Below are 24,907 nucleotides of genomic sequence, written 5' to 3'. Positions count from 1 at the left end.
CAGAGACAGTGAAAAGCATCCAAAAAGGGGGTGTTCTGCTAGAGTAGAAAACTAGAGGATACTGATGATGGAAAATAAGTTACCCTATGGGCATTCCCAGGAAAATTTTAAGGATTTCAAAAGAATTGAGTACTTTAAGCTACAGGAAGACAGTATCTTAGGTTATTATAAATGATGTGATTCCATTAATCATCTTTAAACTTGTGAGGTGATGTCTGAAGAAATTCAAGATACAATGTGTATGTATATACATATATAACATATATACATATTTCATACAAATATGAAGCCATTATATATATTGTTAAAAACCTGCTTTTAAAAAACATAACATTGATCAATATATTATAAACATCTTGTCAATGAATGTTTACTCCTAATATCACTAGTATCATTTGCATCTGCAATCATACCCTCATTTTCCATTCTTTCCGCACTAGTTTACAGAATTGCACACTCTACTGTCTTCAAGTTTGCATTTTCTATCATGCCAAATGTTAATATTGACTTTTTAGTTTGTGATTTTAATTCCCCAACTTCATAGTGTTTGTTACCTAAAATCACTATAGAAATGTGTTTGTGTATTCTATTTTAATTAAAAGAATCAGATATTAGGAATACTTAGCTAACTATAAGATATCTAATTACTTAGAAAAAGAAAATATTGTGGCCCTTGTTAGAATACTTTTATAAAACGGCTAAAGGCACAAGATTTCCAAAACAAGAAAGCATTCAATTGTTATTGATACTGGCATGTCAGGTTTACTATTTATAAGGATACCATGGCTCTTCCTCCCTCAAACAAAAGGCACTGACTCTTGAACTAGGAGAATGTAGTCTGCATGGTTTGAAATAAACACTGGAATTATGGGTGTGAATAAATGAGCATATGACATTAGCTTGATTTGAAGTATTTACATAATTATTAAAATCATCAGGTTGCACTTCCATAACAAAACAAAAATTTGCATGCATGCTGAATGTGTTTTTAAAAACACATTACTAAGCACAGACATATGGATTTAACTCAGGCATTAAGACTTAAAAAGCTATTTGCCTAACCTTTATAGAACTTACTCTGATAGGAAGTACGGATCCGTTTCGTTAAATCAGGATAAAGGTTAGACAGGCCACGCATGCAAAAGTTGTCTTTGGAACATGCCAGAACATCAGCATCAGCAGCAGGCAGAGGAAAGAGAGAAAAATAGTCTAAAGTGAAAGGAAGTGATATCATACCAGAATCTAGAACAGCCAAGATGAAGAAATTGCAGCAAGTTTAGGTAATCAAATTAGAAAGGAGATATTAAAAAAATAAATCAATTAGAAAGTAAGAGGTGATAGATGAATGATGAGAGTGCTGTAGTAATTTTATTTAATCAAATATCCTATAAGAATAGATGTCAAATTTCTCATATGCTTTTCAGGTAGTAAACTTATTTCACTTGTGAATAGTATGTATGTTACCTCATAAAAATCAAAATGGTTATCTTTAATCTTCAGTATTAACAAGAAAGATTGGGGATTTTAGTCTTTGGCATTTTATTTTTATAACAAAGTGAGTACTAATCGTAGTGATTTTATACACTAAATATGACGAAAGATTATAATTTAATCAGTTTTTCCCTGATTTTAAATTATCAAAAAATTCTAAGCTCAAATCATAACTGAGACTCAATAAGTTTAAATTAAGTAACAGTTATATTACGCTTGTCACAATATACACCTTGTCATTCCATTATGTATATCCAGAAGTAACATACTGTCATAAGATCCCGTTTTTCTACTTCAGTTTATGCTTTTAGCATACAAATATTGCCTCCTGTCCCCTAACATCTTCCTATCCTAGAGTCCATAAACTTTCAAAAATCAATGTTCTTTCCCAATTATGAGGGACTCTAATGGTATATGCATGCACAATGTCTCTTATTCTGTCTTTCTTTCAAAAGCCGGAAATGGTAGAGGCAGAGCCTATAGAATTTGAACTTTCCAGCATTCCTAAAATATTGCTAAAATCTGAGATACCTAACAGAAAACAAAGAAACTCCAAGTTTTGAAGGAGAAATTTTGTGTTCTGAAAAAGGGTTTAAATTAGCAATGTGGAAAGGGTTGAGGTTTATATTAAAAAAAAAAATTCTTTGTGAGTAAATTTAATAAAGGCTTTAATAATCAATGATTTTTTTAAAAAAATCAATTGATTATTTAAAAAACAATCTGATAGAACTAAACACATAATACTATAGATGTACTTCCATCAGCAAATCTTTGAGCTCAACTAATTTTTTATCAATTAAGTTATGCCAGTGGACAGAAAATATGCAAAATTTTGTCAATGTTTACAAAGCCAACTATTTGGAGGAATATTCAAATTTCAATAAATTTTGGATAATTCAGCATATCAAAATTTGGCATTATATAGAAAGTATTTCTACTTATGCCTTAATTACCTTTATATGTTTTTCTTTTATATTTAAACAAATTGGTCCTGTCAAGCAAAGTGTTATCTTTTATAGCATTTAAAAATGTTAATTAATAATGTTTATTGCACTTGTGAACATACCTTCAAAAAAATCACCATCCAACAAGGAAAGGTGACAGCTTGAATATAGAGTTTAAAAAATTAAAAATAGTGAAATACTTACAATTATATTTTTAAAGAGTCCAGATATATTAGAAGAAAAATATCCTGTTAAACGCAACTATCACAAACAAATTTTTCAACTACAGAGCCTGATTTTCATCACATTTTTATATTTAATAGCTTCTTATTTTCTGTTATTTCTTAGGAGTTCGACCTAAGAAACTTGAGATGCTTCCTAACTTTGACAGCAAATTAAAGTTTAAACACTTCCTTTATCTTTTCAAAGATTATTGGTATGCTTCTGCCCAATTTTATTTACATGATATTATAAATTATGTTGATTTTATACTGCCATGCATTTGAAAAGTATCATAGAAGAAAGATAAGAAATCTAAAGGTAAGAAAACAGATGAACTAATCAAGTTCATAACCATTTTGTTTTATCTCCTACCTGCAATGAACTGCTTGTTTTTTCGAGGAGACCGTGGTTGACGTTGGTATAGGTCACTTGATCTATATAGGTCAATGGTCCCCATGCTTAACAGTACTGTCTTCTGTATAAAATCCACCACAGCCAACCCATTGCAGTTCCCAAATGCAACTCTGAGAGAAAAAGAATATGCAACTAGAATGTATCACAGCAATCATTATTATTTTTATCTTTGAATAAAAATAAGATAATTGGAAAGTAATGCCTTAGGGTTGGGGAGGTTAGATCATAATTGGTATAATGTCAGGAAGGATATCATGCCTTTACATAGGATAGGGTGGCCTTGTATAATAGACCACTGCAGTCACATTTTATCATCAGTTATATTATGTAAGTAGTGATTAACCAATCTGCTCTTTAACTTGGCCTTATATTTTTATAGTAGAATCATATAAAATATTTTTTTATGCAATGGGGAAAGAGATCAAGAAATGGCACACTTTATTAGCTATAGATGGTTAGGTACGTAATTAGATGCCTTTTAAAAATAGAATTAAAATTGTTAAGCTCCAAATTATGTTTCTTCTTAGACAGTATATATTTAACATAAAATTTTACATGAAAATTAGCTATCTATGTCTCGAGTTTTGACACCATAGAATAAACAATTTTCATTCACAAAAAATTAAATTTTCTCACTTGTTTTTTTTAATCCTACTTATTAAAAGACAAATATCATTTGATTAATTTCTCTTGAAAATTAAAATAGCTCTACTAAGCAGGTATTTTGAAGATTTACTTATTTATTTGAGAGAGAACATCAGCAGACGAGGCATATGAAGAGGAAGAGAGAATCTCAAGCTAACCCATGCTCAGCACAGAGTTCAGTGCGAGGCTTGATCTCATGACCCTGAGGCCACGACCTGAGCTAAAACCAAGAGTTGGTTGCTTAACCAACTGTTCCACTTGGGTGCCCTTAAGCAGGTATTATGATCAGCCTAAAGACTGACCACAATACACAAACTCTTTTCTCAGTTTAGAGCATGCCTTTTAAATGAATAATTATAAATTTGTGCTTTTGCTCCCTACACTAATAAAAATAGTTGCATAACTGCTGTTTTGCTCCTTTTTTTTAAAATTTTATTTTATTTATGATAGTCACAGAGAGAGAGAGAGAGAGAGAGAGAGGCAGAGACACAGGCAGAGGGAGAAGCAGGCTCCATGCACCAGGAGCCCGATGTGGGATTCGACCCCGGGTCTCCAGGATCGCGCCCTGGGCCAAAAGCAAGCGCCAAACTGCTGCGCCACCCAGGAATCCCTGTTTTGCTCCTTATAAGTAAGTCCCATGTTGTTTTATTGCTTAGATTGAATCTGATTAACAAATCATCAGTTTATTCTGTTTTTTCTACTCCACCAATCATAGCCTTCCTTAAAACAAGTAAAAAGAAAAGTTCTACCATACCGGATGTTTGCTATTTCATATAGAGTTCTACGTCTTCAATAAGACAGACTTTGGAAACTAAAAAAAATATTGTCATAAAAGTCAGCAGATTCCATCTCCAACATTTATAGGTGACCTTGAAAAAACTTAATGAACTTTGCCAGGCCTTAGTTTCTTTACTTTATAAGAATTAAATACTAGATTTATCTACTTATCATTGCTTTTATGAAAACCAAATCAGAAATTTTTATTAAAGTACTTTGAAAAATTTCCATACATAAGTAGGATTGGCCCTAATATAAGTAAATATTACACATATTACATATTGTAGCAAGTTAATCTCTTTAAGCTTGTACAGGTATGATAGAGTTTCTAAATGCAATACTGACAAGAAAAAAACAGGAAAATAGAATGTATTACATCAACTAAAATGATTTTTATTTTCGATTTAAAAATAATAATACTAGAAAGTTATACCTTAGGGTTGGAGAGGTGAAAAGTTGGGGAGGTCAGGCAATGATTATTGAAAAATACTGGATTTAATTTCCTAACTTAAATAGAAAACTGGACAAACTATATTAAGCAACAGTTTTCATATTTTGGCCAACAGGCAACACAGGATGAGAGAAAGATAGCATTCGAGGTAAATTCTAGGTATTTTTTTCGTTTTATTTGTTTTTACAGTTTTATTGAGATATATTTCATATATCATAAAAATTCACTGATTTAAATAAAGCGTACAGTTCTGTGGTTTTGTATTTATTTCTATCAATTTAATGGGTTTAGAATTGTGCATCATCACCATATTTTATTTTATTTATTTTTTTATCACCATATTTTAGAACATTTCAATACAGGCATCTAGGTATTCTAATTTAGACTAATTGTCCTAACTTGGTGAATAGAGAGGTTTCCCAGGCCTGGAGCACAGGAAACTGAGACTTACAGAGAGATCAGTGGTTGTTTTGAATCGAGGAGAATGATATTAGAATCTGATGCTGCAAAAGCAGCCAGAATTTATGAGATAAAATACTAGAGAGATGAGAACTGCATAGACAAAGTATACCAGAGATTTATAGAATGGTTCTCTCAAGCATCCATGTGAAGAAACTACCCCAGGCTCAGGAAAGAACCACCAAAGAGATAAAGCTGAACAAGTCCCAAAGCTCACACAAGGCTGAAAATATTTCATGTTACTACCAGCCAAACTGCTGAGATCTTCTACTACACATTAAAAAGGCACATATAAGTAGTATCACTTTAGTAGTGGGGACAATTGCCCTAAACTAAAGCTCTTCTGAACCCCATCCTAAAAAAATATTGAAACATCATTCTAAGTAACATAACTGCCTTCCAGAAAACTATCCAACTCTATTAAAAAGAATCAACAAAATACCACCACAGTTTAAAATTCACAATGTGCACTATATAACAAGTAGCAGGCATATAAAGAATTAAGAGAACCTGACTGATAATCAGAGGGAAAATAAGTCAAGAGAAACATAACTAGAAATGAAACATATGACAAAAGTAGCAAACAAAGATAATGCTTAAAAAATAGGGGCACACAGGTGGCTCAGTTGGTTAAGCATCTGCCTTTGGCTTAGGTCATGATCTCAGGGTCTTAGGATCTAGACCTATGTTGGGCTCCCTGCTCAGCAGGGAGTCTGCTTCTCCCTCTTCCTCTGCTCTTCCCTGCCCAACTTGTTCTCAATCTCTCTCTCTCAAATAAATGAAATCTTAAAAATTTGGGCACCTGGTTGACTCAGTAGTTGAGTGTCTACCTTGACTCAGGGCAAGGTCCCAGGGTACTGCAATTGAGTCCCACATCAGGCTCCTCATGGGGATCCTGCTTCTCCCTCTGCCTCTCTCTCTGGGTCTCTCATGAATAGATCTTTTTTTTTTTTTTTTAAGATTTTATTTATTTATTCATGAGAGACACAGAGACACAGGCAGAGGGAGAAGCAGGCTCCATGCAGGGAGCCTGACGCGGGACTCGATGCTGGGTCTCCAGGATCACGCCCTGGGCTGCAGGCAGCACTAAACCGCTGCGCCACCAGGGCTGCCCCGAATAGATAAATCTTTAAAAAATTTTTAAAAAATATACATACGTGTGTGTGTGTATTTCCGATATATTAGTAGAGGAAAACCTACTCTAGAGCTATAGGAATCAAGACAGGCTGGTATTGAAATAGAGATCAAAAATAAATTTTAATGAAACAGAAGAGTGGCCATAAACCCATAAATGATCAATTGATATTTGACAAAAGTGCTATGGTAATTCAGAGGAAAGATATTCTTTTAGATAAATGATATGAACAATTAGATATCCGTAAGTAAAAAAACTGAGCCCTAAATATTTACCTTCCATGGTACACAAAAAAAAAATTAAGTTAATTTCTTAAAAAAATAAGCAAAAGAGGGGTGCTTGGTTGGCTCAGTTGGTTAAGTGTCCAACTCTTGGTTTCAGCTGAGGTCATGAGCTCAGGGTCCTCAGATGGAGCCCTAGGTCAGGCTCCACACTCAGCATGGAGTCTACTGGAGATTTTCCCCCCTTTCCCTCTGATACTTCCTCTGCTCACACCCTTTCTCTCTCTCTCTCTCTCTCTCTCTCTCTCTAAAATAAAATAAAATCTTTAAAAAACTAATAGGCAAAGATTTGAACAGACATTTCACCACGCAAGATGTACAAATGTGAAATAAAGACTTGAAAGATGCTGAACATCATTAGTTACCAGGAATAGGTAAATTAAAACCACTGATCCCACTTACATATTGACAAGTATGTAGAAAAACTGAAACCCTAATACATTCCTGGTGGAAAGGCAAAACAATATAACTTCTTTAAAATATAATCTGTCATAATAAATAAATAAATAAATAAATAAATAAATAAATAAATCCTTCAACAACACAAGGGTTAAAGGCACCTACCCCACACCGTCAAAATCCATGATAACTTTGGTTTTCCCCCCGAACTTAACTACTAATAGCCTACTGTTGATTAGAAACCTTACACTGGCAACAAAGTCAATGAACACATATACTGTATATGTGTTAAATGCTATATTTTTACAATAAACTAGAGAAAAAAAGTTTTTAAAAAAATCATAAGGAACACATATTTACATTTTGTATTGAAAAAAATCCATGTACAAGTGGACCCATGCAGTTTAAACCTGTGTCAAAGGTCGACAACTCACCATTTGACCCAGTAATTCTACTTTTAAGTTATTTACCCAAGAAAATGTAAACAAATGTTACACATGGACTTATACCTGAGCGTTAATAGCAAATTCCTTCATAAAACCCCAAACTGGAAACAACTAAAATTTCCATCAAATGGTGAATGTATAAACACATTTTTGTATATCCACATAATGGATAATGCAGCAGTGAAAAGGAACAAACCACAGATAATACGCATGACATGGATGAATCATAAAAGCCTTATGCCAAGTGAATGAAAACAAACACATAACTCATGATTTATGATTCTGTTTATATAAAATCATAGTAAATGCAGTCAATTTGAGAGGCTATAAGTGAGGGATGAAAATTGAATGGGAGGGGATAGGAAGGAATCTTTTGAGGTGATTGATACTTTTTATATCATTAGTTTGTTAATGATTACATGACTTGTATTTGTCTTGTATTGTTTGCCAAAACACATATTTCATACTTAAAGTTGGTGAATTTTATTTTATATACTTGATGTCTCAGTATTTAGTTAATTAAATTACTACCGAAAGGACAATCTGAGAGAATTACACTAGAGTTATAGACTATGGGCCCTAAGAATGTTCTGGAGAGAAAGAGATGATAGAGAAAATATTTTTTATTTTCATTTTATTTTTATTTATTTATTTATTTTTAAATATATATTTTTTAATTTTTATTTATTTGTGATAGTCACAGAGAGAGAGAGAGAGAATGAGGCAGAGACACAGGCAGAGGGAGAAGCAGGCTCCATGCACCGGGAGCCCGACGTGGGATTCGATCCTGGGTCTCCAGGATCGCGCCCTGGGCCAAAGGCAGGCGCCAAACCTCTGCGCTACCCAGGGATCCCTTATTTTTATTTTTAAAAAATATTTTATTTATTTACTTGAAAGAGATAGGGAGACAGAGCATGAACACAGAGAGGGAGAAGCAGACTCCCTGCTAGGCAGGGAGCCAAACGCTCTGCTCCATTCCAGGACCCTGAGATTATGACTTAGCTGAAAGCAGATGCTTAACTGACTGAGCCACACAGGCTCCCTGAGAAAAGATTTTCTAAAATTGGATATTTTAGGTAACTTGCCTGAAAGATAAAATTATTTCATTGAAGGGGAAAAGAAAAAGGTGAGATTTTTTTTTCTTCCAATACCTGTTGGTTAGGAAATTCAGAAGAAAATACCAACCAATAAGAAGATATTTTCAAGATTTGGAATTTATAATAAAAATAATTTTTATTAGTCTTGACTTTGTTTCTTTAATTAATATCTAAAAGTCTACCTTATATTAAAATTACTAAAATTAACACTTCTAAATTGTATAAGAGCTGATAAACTTTTCTATTTTATAAATACAAAATATATTTGTACATAGAAGTTAATAGAAGTCCAGATTACAATGTCTCTAAAATTCCTATGGGCATCCTGTTGTATTTGGCATTTATGAACAATGTTAGTGTATAAATACTTATATAAACATAAGTGAAAAATATTGAAAAAATACATTTCTATTTCATATCTTTGAATATGTTGATGCTTTAAGAAATATGAGTTTGTTCAATGGCTTTGGATAAAAGCAAAATTTACTTTTAAATACCTTATAAGTTTTGTTCCTGATATATATACTTAGGAAAAACGTTCATGCAACATTTGTAATCAATATACTTTGGAAAATTATTGGTTTAATAATTCAGTCTTAAAAATAGCTTTGTTTTCTTTCTGATATACCACTATGTAATGTTAAAAATTTGTTTAAATTTTTAATCTAAAATTTAACTTCATTCCACAGAGTTAAAAATGCAGTTCCTAGTTGTCCTAGCTTCATTTTAAGATGTTCACTGTGATTAGCAGTAACATATTGGACTAAATTATAGAACATTTCCATAGGTTATAAAACATTTCCATCACTGCAGAAAGCAGTGTTGTAGGTCATGTATATCTTAGGTTTATTTTCTCATAAGAAGCCTAATTTAAGTTCCTATAATTGACAACAATGTTATATTAGTTTCAGGCATACAACATAGTGATTTAACAATTCTATACATTACACGATGCACACCACAATAGTGTAGTTACCATCTATCAACATACAGTCATTACAATATTATGGACTGTATTCCATATGCTGTACTTTTCCTCCCTGTGATTTATTTTACAACTGTGTGTTTGCACCCACTAAAGCCCTTCACCTATTTTGCTCCACCTACCAACCCCATCCCCTCTGAAAAAAACTTTGTATTTATGTGTGTTTCTGTTTGTTCATTCATTTGTTTTGTAGATTCTACATATAAATGAAATCATATGGTGTTTGTTTTTCTCAAACTTATTTCATGTAGCATGATACCCTCTAGGTCCATCCATGTTGTCGCAAATAGTAAGATCTCATTCTTTTTCATGGCTGAGTAACATTCCATTGTGTGTGTATGTGTGTCTGATGTGTATGTCATATCTTCTTTATCCATTCATCTATTGATGTAAACAGGTTGCTTCCATATCTTTTTAAATTAGTATTTTTATTTTTATTTCCTTTAGATAAATATCCAGCAGTAGAATTACTGGATCATATGATGTTTACATTTTTAATTATTGAGGAACCCATACTGTTTTCCATAGTGGCTTACAAAATTACATTAACCAACAGTGCACAAGGGTTCCCTTTTCTGCACATCCTGACCAACTCTTGTTATTCTTGGCTTTTTAATACTGGGCATTCTGACAGGTGTGATATCTCATTGTGGTTTTGATTTGCATTTCCCTGATAATTAGTGCTGTTGAACATCTTCTGTGTCTGTTGGCCATCTGTATGTCTTTAGAAAAATGTCTTCTCAGGTCCTCTACCCATTTTTTTTTTAAAGATTTTTATTTATTTATTTATGAGAGACACAAAGACATAGGCATATGGAGAAGGAGCCTGCTGTGGGACTCGATCCCAGGACCCCTGAGCCAAAGGCAGACACTCAACCACTGAACCACCCAGTTGTCATTCCTCTACCCATTTTTAATCATATTTTTTTGGTATTGAGTTATGTAAGTTCTTTATGTATTTTGGAAATTAACTCCTTACCAGATGTATCATTTGCAAATCTCCCATTCAGTAAATGGCCTTTCAGTTTTGTTTATGGCTTCCTTTGCTGTGCAAAAGCTTTTGGTGTAGCCCCAATGATTTATTTTTGCTTTTTTCCCCCTTTTGGGAGAAGACATATCTAAAAAACTGTTGCTAAGGCCAATGTCAAAGAAATTACTGCCTTTGTTTCCTTCTAGGAACTTTGTGGTTTTATGTCTTACATTAAGATCTTTAATCCATTTGAGATTATTTTTTAGTGTGGTGTCAGATGTGGTTCAGTTTTATTCTTTTCCATTTAGCTGTCCAGTTTTCCTAATTCCATTTTTTGAAGAGATTGTCTTTTCTGCATTATATACTCTTGCTTCCATTGTCATAGATTAATTGATCATATAAGCATGGGTTTATTTTTGGGTTCTCTATTCTGCTCTGTTGGTCTGTGTCTTTTTATGCCAATACCATACTGTTTTGATTATTATAGCTTTATAAATTATCTTGAAACCTAGAACTATGATACTTAAAGATTTGTTCTTCTTTCTTAAGACTTATTTTGCTATTTGTGGTTCTTTTGTGCTTACATGCAAATTTTAGGAGTACATGTTCTAGTTCTCTGAAAAATAATGCCAGTATTTTGATAGGAATTGTATTGAATGTATAGATTATTTGGGTAATATGGACATTTTAATGTTATTAACTCTTCCAATCCATGAATGTGGTGTATCTTTTCATTTGTTTGTGCTGTCTTCAGTTTCTTTCATCAGTGTCTTCTGAGTTTTCAGAGTTACATATATTTCCCCTCCTTGGTTAAATTATTCTTTGTATTCTCTGGTATTTTATTCTTTTTGATATAATTGTAATTGGGATTGTTTTCTTAATTTTTCTTTCTCTATTCTCTCCATTTTGTTACTCATGTACAGACATGGAACACATTTCTGTATATTAATTTTGTTTCCTGCAACTTTGCTGAATTCATTTATATATTTTAGTAGTTTCTGGTGATTTTTTTTGGGTTTGCTACATACAGTATCATGTCATCTGTAAATAGGGAAAGTTTGATTTCTTCCTTCCCAATTTGGATACCTTTTATTTCTTGGCTCATTGTTGCATCTAGAACTTCTAATACCATGTTGAATAAAAGGCATGAGTGGACATCCTTGCCTTGTTCCAGATCTTAGAGGGAAAGCCCTCAGTGTTTGACTACTGAGTATGATGTTGGCTGTGAGTTTTTCATATATGGCTTTATTATGTTGCAGTATGTTTCCTCCAAACCCACATTGTTGTGAGTTTTATCATAAATGAATGTCATATTTTTCAAATGTTTTTTCTGCATCTATTGAGATTATTTTATAGTTTTTATCTTTTATTTTGTTAATGTGGTATATCAAGTTGATTGATTTATGAATTATAAACCATGCTTGTGTCACAGGAATCAATCTTACTTGATTGTGGTGAATGATTCTTTTCATGTATTGTTGAGTTTGGTTTGCTATTGTTTTGTCGAGGGGTTCTGAATCTATGTTCAGCAGGGCTATTGGCTTATAGTTTTGATTTTTGGTAGTGTTTTTTTCTGGTTTTGGCATCAGGGTAATGTTGGTCTTGTAGAATGATTTGGAAAAATGTCTTCCTCTTCTATTTTTTGGAATAGTTTGAGAAAAATAGACATCAACTCTTCTTTAAATGTTTGGTAGAATTGACGTGTGACACCATCTGGTCTAACTTTTGCTGGCTAGTGATTTAATTTCCTCAGTAGTAATTGGTCCATTCATATTTTCTATTTCTTTTAGATTCACTCTTGGAAGATTATGTATTTCTAGAAATTTACCCATTTCTTTAATGTTGTTCATTTGTTGGCATATTTTCTTTGTAGTAGTCTCTTAAAATCCTTGTATTTCTGAAGTGTGAATTGTTCTCTTTTGTTTCTGATTTTGAGTCTTCTCTTTTTTTTAATCGAGTTTTCCTAACGGTTTATCAATTTTTTTTTATCTTTTCAAAGAATTAGCTTCTGGTTTTATTGATATTTTCTTTTTTCTTTCTTTTTGAAATCTCTATTTCATTTGTTTCTCCTGTGATCTTTATTATTTCCTTCTTTCTACTAACTTTGGGCTTTGTTTATTCTTCTTTTTCTAGTTTTTTAGGTGAAGGGTTACATTGGATATTTGAAATCTTTCTTGTTTCTTGAGGTAGGTCCGTGTTGCTGTAAACTTTCCTATTAGAACTCCTTTGCCACATCCCAAAGATATTGAGCCATTGTGTTTCCATTTTCTTTTTTTTTTTTTAAAGATTTTATTTATTTATTCATGATAGTCACAGAGAGAGAGAGAGGCAGAGACACAGGCAGAGGGAGAAGCAGGCTCCATGCACCGGGAGCCCGACGCGGGACTCGATCCCGGGTCTCCAGGATCGCGCCCTGGGCCAAAGGCAGGCGCCAAACCGCTGCGCCACCCAGGGATCCCCTGTGTTTCCATTTTCATTTGTCTCCAGCTATTTTTTTATTTCCTCTTTTATTTCCTTCTTGTTCTGCTTGTTTAGTAGCATGTTGTTTAACATCTACTTTTTTGTTTTTTACATGTTTCTTTTCTTGTAAGCATATCATTCATATGCTTGATATGATTTCAGCATTCTTAACATTATTGAGACTTGTGGCTTAACATGTGATCTATCTTGGAAATATTCTACGTGCACTTGTAAAGAATGTATTCTGCTATTTTTGGATTGTACAGTTTGTACTTCTGTTAGGTCCATCCAGTCTAATGTGTCATTCAAAGCCACAGTTTGCTTTTGATTTTCTATTTGAATGATTTACCCATTGATGTAAATGGGGTGGTAGAGTTCCCTATTATTTTTTTATTATTGTCAATTTCTCCCTTTAGTTATATTAATATTTTGCTTTATATTATTATTTTGCTTTATATATAAGCACTTTTATGTAGGGTTATTATTATTTACAATTATTATATCCTCTTATTGGATTAATCCCTTTAAGATGATATAATTCCCTTGTCTTTTATTACAATCTTTGTTTTAAAGTTCATTTCTGATAGAAGTATTGTGACACCAGCATTTATTTTTTATACTTCAATTTGCATCCTTCACCTTTAGTTTAAGTATGTTTTTAGGTCTGAAGTGAGTCTCTTATAGGTAGCAAATAGATGGTCAAATAAGTTGACCCACTACCCTTACTCTGTTTTTGCTTTTACTTGTGAGGTTTTTATCTTTCATTATTTTTTACTTCTAGTTATGGACTTTTCTTTTCTACTTAAAGAAGTCCCTTTAACATTTCTTGTATGGCCAGGTCAGTGGTAATGAACTCCTTTACCTTTTGTCTGGGAAATTCTTTATTTCTCTTTCAATTCTGAATAAAAACTTTGCTGGATAGAGTATTCTTGGTTGTATGTATTTTTTCTTTCATCTCATTGAATATGTCATGCCACTGCTTCTGGCCTGCAAGGCTTCTGCTGAAAAATCACCCAATAATCTTATGGGGGTTCCTTTGTACATAAGTAGTTGCTTTACCCTTGCTGCTTTTAAAGTTCTCTCTTTAATTTTGACATCTTAATTATTATGTGTCTTAGTGCTGATCTCTTTGGTTCTTCTTGTTTGGGGCTATGACTCCTGGACATGAATGTCTGTTTCCTTACTCAGGTTAGGGAAGTTTTCAGCTATTATTTCTTCAATTAAATTTTCCTCTTCTTTCTCTCATTCTTCTCCTGGAGCCCTTATAATGTAAACGTTAGTACACTTGATGTCCCAGAGGTCCCTTAAACTATTCTCAATTTAAATTTCTTTTTTCTTTTTGATGTTCAGCTTGGGTAATTTCCAGTACCCTGTCTTCTATATCACTAATTTGTACTTTTGCATCATCTTATTTACTGTTGATTCTCTTGAGTGTATTTTTCATTTCAGTTATTGTATTCTTTAGCTCTGATTGGCTTTTTTTTTATGTTTTCTATCTTTCTGTTAAAGTCTTCATTGTGTTCATCCATTCTTTCCCCAACTTTGGTTAGCATCTTTATGACCATAATTTGAAACTCATTATTAGGTAGATTCCTTATCTCAGTTTCATTTAATTCTTTCTCTGAGGTTTGTCTGTTATTTGGAACATATTCCTCTCTGTCATTCTGCTTGATTTTGTGAGTTTGTTTCTACATATTAAGTAGATCAGCTACATCTCCCACTTGTGAAGGAGTGGCGCTAGGTAGAAGATTTTCAGTGTGGCTCAGAGGTGCAATCTTCCCTATTCCCCAGAACCAGGTGCTCCAGTGTGTCTCCTATGTGGGTTCTATATTTCATTCTGTTGTGGTTGGGCTGCAGCTGCTACGTGTGTACTGGTAGGTGGGCTGGTCCTCCTCACAGTGGCTGAGGCTGGGCTACAGTTTTGTGAGTATGTATTTTGGGGGTGCTAGTCTCCCTTATAGTTGGCTACAAGGTCTGGCCATGACTGTTGCAGCTGCATTGGTGGGGAGTACCCCCATATCCACCACACCCCCTGGGGCAGGAGCCACTTTGGAGGAGTACTTATCCTTCAAGTATCCTTTTAAATTGCTGCCTCTATGTTGGATCTTGGTGCAAATGAGTTTGTGCATAGGCTCTTTGTGAGCAGAGTCTCATTTTCCTATAGCCCTGTGGCTTTCTCAGAGTTAAGCTCTGCTGATTTTCAAAGGCAAATGTTATGGGGTCACATCTTCCCAGTGCAAGTCCTCAAAGCAGAGGTGCCTTACCCTTTACCTCCTCAGGGAGTACCTCTGCCTTTGTGATATTCTACTGGCTTGGGGTTCCCGTGCTAAGGATATAAGTCATAACTAGTCTGCCTCTCTTCCCCTTCTTCCTGTCTCAGTGTAGCTTTTCCTTTATATCCTTAATAGTGTAAGAGTTATTCTTTTAGTCTTCAGGTGATTTGCAGAAAAAGTTGTCTTACACGTAGTTGTAATTTTGATGTGTCCATGGAGAACTTTATTCAGAATCTTCCTACTCTGCCATCTTGATTCTCTCCTCATTTATATTCTTTTTGATTTTTTAGATAAAATCAGTCTATTATTGGTTTACTTTGTATCTAAGTAAATAACATTGTAATAATTATATCATCAAGTTATTATTTTATGGGTGGTAATAAAGCTCTATCCTTTCTAGCCCTGGGATACTATAGTATTTCATGTTTTTCTGCATCTTATATAAATAATCCATTATTAAAAACTCTTCAATTATTCTATTTGAATATGTCATGTGTATCCTGCGCTGAGTCTCTAAGTTTCATTTTAGTTTTATTTCTTAAGCTCTATGCTCAATGTGGCGCTTGATCTCATAACCTTGATTAATAATTGCATGCTCTACTGACTGAGCAAGCCAAGTGCCCCTAAAAGTTACATTTTATTTTTCATTTTTTTATTATTTATATAAGATCTTATTTATTTATCATGACATACACAGGAGAGAGAAAGAGGCAGAGACACAGGCAGAGGGAGAAGCAGGCTGCTTACACGAAGCCCAATGTGGGACATGAACCTGGGACTCCAGGAAGCCTTTGCCGAAGGCAGATGCTTAACCGCTGAGCCACCCAGGTGTCCCGACGTTTTATATATTAATACATTTAATCCTCACAACATTTTATCTCATTTTGCAGATATGGAAATTGAACATAGAAATTTTAAATAATTTTTCTAAGATTCAACAGCTAGTAAGCAGAAGTAAATTTTTAATCTCAGTGGCACCTGTGTGGCTCAATTAGTTAGGTGTCTGCCTTTGGGTCATGATCCTGGGGTCCTGGGATAGAGCCAGCAAAGGGCTTCCTGCTCAGCCTGCTTCTTCCTCTCCTTCCTGCTCCTGCTCTCTTGCTATCTCTGTCTCTCTCTCTCTCAAATAAATAAATAAAATCCCAAATAATCTGACTCTAACATTCATGCTCTTTAACTCTGTATTTGATTATCTCAGTAACTAAAAAAATATAGAGCTCCCACTAAACCTAACTATCAAAGCTTTATGGCTCTGTATCCTCTGGAAATTATGGGAAGAAGATAATAATAGAACATAATTGCTTTTATCTTTGGAATGAAAGTAAAATATTCACATTTAATCTCATTAGATTCCTTCAATGACTTTAATTTCTCATCTTTTTTCTCCACACATTTTGTTTTCAATTACCTTGCTGTATTCTATCAGTTTCATACTTTCGAATGACTTTCTAGTCATTGGTCATATACCATAGGTCCAGGATATTCTCACCATTTCTGGTGTCTGATGATTCTCACCATCTCACATCTCCAAGTCCCTAAGGAAAGTATGTTCAGAGGCACAAAGCAAACTTTTCTTTCTTTTTTTTAAATTTTAAAAATTATTTTTACTTTAAAAATTTCAACAATAAATATAAGATGAAAGTCCCCTTAATTGGCCCACTGTATGCCAATCCCCTTTTCAAAAATGATTGCCATTAACATTTTTTATATACTTGCCCTTTCTTTATATTTTAGCAAGCATATACTGGTTCTATAACTTATTTTCACGAAAATATGTCAAAGACATATTTCCTTGTTTGTGTTGTTTAACTGTTGCATTGTATTCTAAAGTACAAAAATAACATGTTTTTTAAAGGAGCATCTTCCTATTTCTGGACATTTATATAGATTCTAAATATTTTGTTATTTTATGTAATATAGAACAACCTTCTACAAACTGTACATAAGTGAGAGTCTTCAAAAATTGTAAAAATTTCAATAAGATTAGAATTTTAGGACCAAAAGATATGCCCAGTTTTATTTTAAAAGATAAATGTATAAAAGAGAATCCATTTCCTCATATTAACAGAAAATATTAGCAATCTTTAAAAATTCTCTCATATAATGGATAAAAATTGCTATTCTGTTGTCTCAAATATTTTACTTGTTATTAGTAAAGTTATATTCATATTCATTGGCCATTTGTATTTCTCCTCTGAATTATCTGTTTATATAGTTTGCTTATTTTTTAATTGGGTAATTTTTTTTCTTATCAATTTGTAGGAATTAAAAAAATGAACTCTGGATGTTTATAGCATATTACAGATAAACAATGTTTTATAGTATAAATAATATCCTGTACCTTGATTTAACTTTATTAGGTACTTTGGTAATTATTCTATGTAAATTCATAGGAAGTGAATTTTTAAAATAACTCCACAATATTAATGTGTAATCTATTTATCTAGAACTTTGTTAACAGACAATAGGTTGCTTCCAGTCTTTTGCTATTAACAATACAACAATGGGGTGCCTGGGTGGGTCAGTGGTTGAGCATCTGCCTTTGGCTCAGGGCATGATCCTGGGTCCAGGGATAGAGTCCCACATCGGGCTCCCTGTGAGGAGCCTGTTTCTCCCTCTGCCTGTGTCTCTGTCTCTCTCTGTGTGTTACTCATGAATGAATAAATGAAATCTTAAAAAAAACAAACAACAATGAATATCCTCACAAGTTATTTGCATTACAATATAGAGTATATTTATGGGATATATTTCTAGAAATAAAATTACTCAATTATTTGCAAAAATATTTATATTTTACTCTTATTCACATTCATAAATGAAAGTGGACATAATTGTGCACTTCAATGAATTATCACAAAGTGAACAATCCCACATAACCACCACTATGTCAAGAAATAGTATGTTACAAGCACCTGTTTCATGTTTCTGCCAATTATCGCTAATCTTTCCTCTCCCAAAATCTAACTTTCTATACGAGTTTTGCTTGTTTTTGATAGATTTTGGCTTTTTTCATATATATTGTTACATGTAAATGTAGTTTTCATTTTAATTGCTGTAGTATTCAAATGGATATGTTACAACTTATTTATTCAATCTACTCTAATGGACATAATTTGATTGTAGTTTGGGACTATTATAAATATAATACTACCCTTGCAAATAAGGCCACTTTCTTTTGATATACATGTGCTTGCCTTTCTTTGGGTATATACCTAAAAATGAAACTTTTGAGTGTGCCAACATTTACATGCTAAAATGGGTAAATAATGCTGACAATTTTATAAAGTAGTTTCAACAATTTACCCTTTTAACAGCAATGTATGAGTTCCTGTTACCTAGTATCTTTGCAAACCCTGCCAACATTACTAATAAGGTTGTGTACCTTCATATATATATATGTGTGTGTGTGTGTGTGTATATATATGTATATATACACACACATATATATGAAAATATATTGTTTATATATCTTTCTTTGTGACATATTTGTTCAAATTTCTTCTGCATTCTTTCTATTATTTGCCTTTTTCTTATTGATGATTCGTGAGACTCGTTTTACACTCTGCATATGAATGAGTCTGTCAGATACAATCAATTCAACTCTCTCTTCCTTGTCTTGTCATTTCACTCTCTTAATGGCACCTTTTTTCCCCAAGAAGTTCTTAATGTTTTTCTTTATGATTAATACTTTTTGAATATTATTGTCTAATGAAAGTATTCTCCTATAATACTTTCTAGAAGCTTTGTGTATCGTAGGAAAGAAGAGTCAAATTTCACTTTTTTTCTATAATTTTTCAGTTGACTTTATAGTATTTATTGGGGGAAAACTGCCATTTCCTCTATTGCTCTGCAGAACCAAAATAGCTATAAATGCCTGGATTTTTTTTTTAAGATTTTATTTATTCATGAGAGACACACACAGAGAGAGAGAGAGAGAGAGAGAGAGAAAGAGAGAGGCACAGAGGGAGAAGCAGGCTCCATGCAGGGAGCCTGATGTGAGACTCGATCCTGGAACTCCAGGATCATGCCCTGGGTGTTAGGCAGGCACTAAAGCGCTGAGCCACCCAGGGATCCCTGACCTGGATTTCTTACTGCACTCTTTCTTATGTGCATTGATTTTTGTTTGTCTCTCCTGTGCCCATAGAAACACTGTTATGACTGATATATCTTTATTTAATAAGTCATGTTTTCCAATAGAGCAAGTCTTCTAATTCTGTTTTTCTTTAAAGAGTACTATCTTAGCTAACTGTGGCCTTTGTATTTCTCTATAAATTTTAGAACTAGTATTAAACTTCAAGGGGAGAAAAGAAAACCTGCTAAAATTTATTTTGGCATTGTTGTAAATTTACAGATCATTTGTGAAAACCTGACATCTTTATTCTATTATTGAATTTTACATTACATGATTTAAGTTCTTTAGTTTCTTTGAGGTTTTATAGTTTTCTGTGTAGAGGTCTTGATCATCTTTTATTAGGTATAGTCCTAGATTTTTTATTATTTTTATTTTATTGTAAGTGGGATCTTAATACAATTTTAGTTTCTATTTTTTCAGTATATTTTTACATTGACTTCATGTCCAGCAATCTTGTTAAATTCTATTAGTAATTCTAATAATTTATCTGGAAAGTATCTAAATGATATACATACATAATAATTTCTTTCTATTTTTCTTTTCAATTTCCTTCTTGTTTTAATAAAATTTTTTAAAAGATTTTGTTTATTCATGACAGAGAGAGAGAGAGAGAGTGAGGCAGAGACACAGGCAGAGGAGGAAGCAGGCTCCATGCAGGGAGCCTGACTTGGGACTCAATCCGAGGTCTCCAGGATCAGGCCCTAGGTGGAGGCAGCGCTAAACCGCTGAGCCACCCAGGCTGCCCATAAATTTTTCTTTTTAAATCACAAACAGATGATAAATTTTTACCAAATGTTCTTGCTTTTTACATCTCATGGCTTATATAGTTTTCTGTTTTATCCTTTAATGTGATGAATTACATGAATTCATTTCAAATGTTAAGCCTTGCATTCCTGGTATAAACCAAACATGGTTATAATATGTAATTATTTTATTACTAGATTTATTTATACTTTGGCTGGGATTTTTACACCTATATTCATGTTCCACTTTTAGTAATGGTCTTTTCATATTTTGACATCAGATTATGTTGGCCTATAATGAGATGAATATGATTTTTTCCTTTTCAATTCTCAAAGTTTTTGTATAATATTGGTATTACTTATGTCTTAAAATTTTGCTGGGATTTACATAAGTAGCCACTTGAGCTGGATGGAGTATTTTGGCAGTTAAAACTGTCTATGAGGAAGGTATCCAAGCTGTCTTTCTCATACAAGTGTAGGTTCTTCAGACCCTCACCCCCACGGTTACTTTACCTGGAAAATATGCTGACTTATTCTAAATAGCATTCAGCTTCTGAACCTGGTGATATACCTTCATAGCCTCTTAATTTTGTCATTCTTTGCCTTTTTAGGTCAATCTCTTGAGTACAGAACCCTGAAAATGGCTTGAGGTCAGTCATCTGCTATAACTACTTGGGTTATATATTCTTGTCATATAAATTAATGGGATTATTGACTATTCCATACTTCCTTCCTCTCCTCCCTTCATTAAGGGCTGTTTCTGCCAGTTTTCCTATCATACAAATTTTCAATCAAGAACAAGTTCCCCTTATGTATAATCACATAGTAAAAACTCCAGGAACACCAAAGGTTTTTTTAGGTAATTTCACTTTCAAATGGCTTCACAGAGCTCTTGGAGCTCATCAGACTTAGCAGAGGGACAGACTGGGAAGCATAGAATTAGAGCCAAAAATATTTTTAAAATGTATTACTTGATAAAAGATGATTCTAAATTTTGAGGGAAAAGATGAAGTATTCAGGAAGTGGTATTGGTATAATTCATTGTCATCCAGAAAGAAAGATAGTTTAATCCCTATTTCATACTTTATTCCTAATTAAATGCTAGACAAAAGAAACACTTAAGTATGTTAAAAATAAATATATTAAAAGAGAATATAGTAAGTGAGGAAAGCTTTTCTAAGTATGACACAAAATCCAAAACCATAAAAAATAGGATTACTTTAAAAAAATTTTGAATTTATGCATGGAAAAAAATTCTAAACAATCTCATAAAAAAAAGGAAAATACTGGTAAGTTATATCACATAGAAAGCTAACTTTCCTACTATGTAAATAGTTTTCTCAAATCTATAAGAGAAATACCAACAACTCTGCAGAAAAATTGATTAAGAATATAAGCAGAAATGTCACAGTACAGGAAAATATGTTCAATTTCACTTAAAATATGAGAACATTCTAATGTACTTTTTTTTTTTTTTCTAAAGCACTTCTTAAAATGACAGGGATTAAAAGTTTGGTTATACACCATTGTTAAAAAAAGGTAATGGAAGATCAGGCATTCTAAACATTGTTGATGGGAATATAATTTGGCACAATTTCTATGGAGGTCAACAATCTAGAAATAAGGATTACTTTAGAATTAAATTATCTTTTAAAGGAATACAATTCAACTTTCAAAGAATGTCTGATTGGGTTATGTTGTTCTGAGCTCTCTACTGCCTTTTAGTCTAGCCTGTTAAAGGAAATGTGAATACTTCTTGCAGGATGATAGCATCACTTAGAACTCAAAATTATCTTTATAATATAATGTTTATTTATAAACATATAAATAAATATATGATGGTATATAAATTCCATATAACATTCCATAAAAACATTAGAATACAAACCAAGCGAATCTGGGTTACACAAAGATGATATGATCAAAATCCAAGACAAATAATAAGCTAGATACCAGATAGGGAATTATCAAACACATATTTAAAGGATCTATATTCAATATGTTTAAAGAAATGAAGGACAAGAATGATAATTTAGGAAGATAAGAAACTTTAAAAAGAACCAAATGAAAGGCATAGAAGTTAAAATTAAAATAACTGAAACTGAACTCCATGGGTGGATCTCCCAAACAGTTGAAGGGAGAATTAGTGAACTCTAAAAGACAAGTCAGAAAAAAGTATCCAAATTAGAACACAAGGAAGAAAAGGATAGAAAATTTTAAAAGTGCGTGTAATAAAATCCTAACAACCTCCTAAAATTAAAAATGGGAATATTATCACAAGTTTGACTTCAAGCAAGAACAAATAATCATAATTTAACATTTTTCTTCTATGATTTTCAACCAAGTAAAAATCTAGGTAAGGGCTTCTTTCCATTTTTAGGACTTAAATATTTTAAAAGAAACATTTGAGTATATAAAATATATTAAAAAATACAAATTAGAATGTTTACTTACATTCCGTATGCTGAGCTTACAGCAAGACTAGTAATCTGTTGGGGAGGCTCACCGTCCACCCACACCAACTGAATAACAAGTTCTGCTTGATACCCTGGAGGCATCCTCACTGGTCGTGTCTTCACACTAAAAAAAAAGAGAAAACTAGTTCTATTACATACAGTTTAAATAAGTAAGCTCATGCTTATCTTTAGAAGTTACATAGAATCTTCTGACAGAAATATACAATACCAGGCACAGAGGCAGTACACAGGTGGACATATCTTCTAGCTTTCTTAAAATATACCCAACCACTTAAGTAGGTTTGTTTAAGTAGCTTTTCAATCAGGCAAGTCCACAACTGTTTCAGGCCTTCATCACTTCCTTTTTCTTATTCTTGAGGTTAATATTTTAAATTATTTTTATTGTCTATTTTCTTACATAATATTTGTTACACATATGTAAGTTATAATGCATGACAATAAGAATTATTAATCTACCACCAAATGTAAGATCTCAACACATCTAAGTGGGGATACCTGGGTGGCTCAATTGATTAAGCATTCTAATTCTTGATTTTGGCTCAGGTCATGATCTCAGGGTCATGGGATAGAGTCCCACACATCAGGCTCCATGTTTAGGAGGGAGTCTGCTTGAGATTTTCTCTCTCCCTATCCATCTGCCCCTTTCCCCTGCCCCCTCTCTCTCTAAAATAAATAAATAAATCTTTAAAAAAGAAGGTTCAACATGTCCAAAATCTGAATTTCTGCTCATTCCTTGAAAAATAATTGATCTACAGCCTTATCTATTCTGGTTAATAACAACTTGTATCTTTCCAACTATTCAATTAAAAACCCTTGAAGTCATACTACAATCCTTCTCTTGTACCTTATTGTATCCACTCAATCATCAAATACTGTTTGTGCTACCTTAAAAATATATCCAGAATCTGAGCAGTTTTTAAATTAAATTTTTTAATTTAAATTTAATTAACACATACTATATTATTAGTTTCAGAGGTAGAATTTAGTGATTTATCAATTGCATACAACACCCAGTGCTCATTACTTCCAGTGTCCTCCTTAATGCCCATCACCCAGTTACCCCATTCCCCCGTCCACCTCCCCTCTAGTAACTCTCAGGTTGTTACCTATAGTTAAGAGTCTCTTAAGGTTTGCCTCCCTCTCTGTTTTTGTCTTATTTTATTTTTCCTTCCCTTCCCTATGTTTATCTGTTTTGTTTCTTAAATTCTGCACATGAGTGAATGGCAAGATTCCATTCTTTTCAATGGCTGAGTAATATTCCATTATATGTATATTTATTTTATATACACTCCCCATATCTCTATCCACTCATCAGTTGATGGACATCTGGGCTCTTTCCATATTTAAATCTGAATTTCAAAAAAACAATAAGTAGGTTTTTTTGCTTTGTTTTTTTTTTACTGCAAGTGTGTCCCATGTAGCATCTAGGATATACTGATACCAAAAAATGTATATTGTTTATCTGAAATTCAAATTTAAATAAGTATTCTGTATTTTTATTTGTTGAATCTGTCAGCCTTTAATATCATCTCTAGTTAGGCAATAACCTCCTTACTGGTCTCCTGGCTTCCACCCTTCCCTTCTAAATCCATTTTCAACAAAGCCATCAAAGTGATCAATTTAAAATTTAAGTCTGAACATGTTTCCTCTCTATTCAAAACACTATAATGAATCCTCCATTTAATTAGGAATAAAAGCCAAGACCCTTACAATGGCCTATATTGGCTCTCTGTTACTCATCTGACTTCATCTCCTGCTACCCTCACCACAACTCCCCATCTTGCTCCTCTTGTCTTAGCTATACTGACATCCCTATATGCGAGCCACTTTATTTTGTTTAATTTTAAAAAAGATTTTATTTATTTAAGAGAGAGTGAGCACAAGCAGGTGGAGGGGCAGACAGAGAGGGAACAGCAGACTCCCCGCTAAGCTGGGAGCCTGCTGCAGGGCTCAATCCCAGGACCAGAGATCATGACCTAAGTCGAAGGCAGATGCTTAACCGACTGAGTCACCCAGATGCCCCTATTTTTGTTGATTTACTTTTATTTAAATTCAGTTAATTAACAGTATGTTATTAATTTCAGAGGTAGAGGTCAGTGACTTATC

General features: G+C 33.1%; 1 protein-coding gene across 6 annotated transcripts in view; it reads right to left on the bottom strand.

Moving 5' to 3' along the window:
* STXBP5L (syntaxin binding protein 5 like) overlaps nucleotides 1–24,907 on the bottom strand; it is a 379,914-nt gene that overhangs the window by 84,770 nt on the left and 270,237 nt on the right. For 2 of the 6 annotated variants that reach the window (XM_038582977.1, XM_038582980.1), the window contains exons 18-20: nucleotides 22,779–22,904; nucleotides 3,030–3,181; nucleotides 1,237–1,242 (exon numbers count right to left, since the gene is read on the bottom strand). In XM_038582977.1, the coding sequence (XP_038438905.1) occupies nucleotides 1,237–1,242; nucleotides 3,030–3,181; nucleotides 22,779–22,904 (284 nt within the window). Of the gene's footprint in view, nucleotides 1–1,077; nucleotides 1,150–1,236; nucleotides 1,243–3,029; nucleotides 3,182–22,778; nucleotides 22,905–24,907 lie in introns of all 6 variants that reach the window. The other 4 variants (XM_038582976.1, XM_038582979.1, XM_038582978.1 and 1 more) reach the window with 2 other exon arrangements.

This window comes from Canis lupus, chromosome 33 (assembly GCF_011100685.1).
Source record: "Canis lupus familiaris isolate Mischka breed German Shepherd chromosome 33, alternate assembly UU_Cfam_GSD_1.0, whole genome shotgun sequence".
NCBI classification, from domain to species: Eukaryota; Metazoa; Chordata; class Mammalia; order Carnivora; family Canidae; genus Canis; species Canis lupus.
Note: the sequence above shows the minus strand (reverse complement) of the source record. Positions and strands in the feature narration are given on the sequence as shown.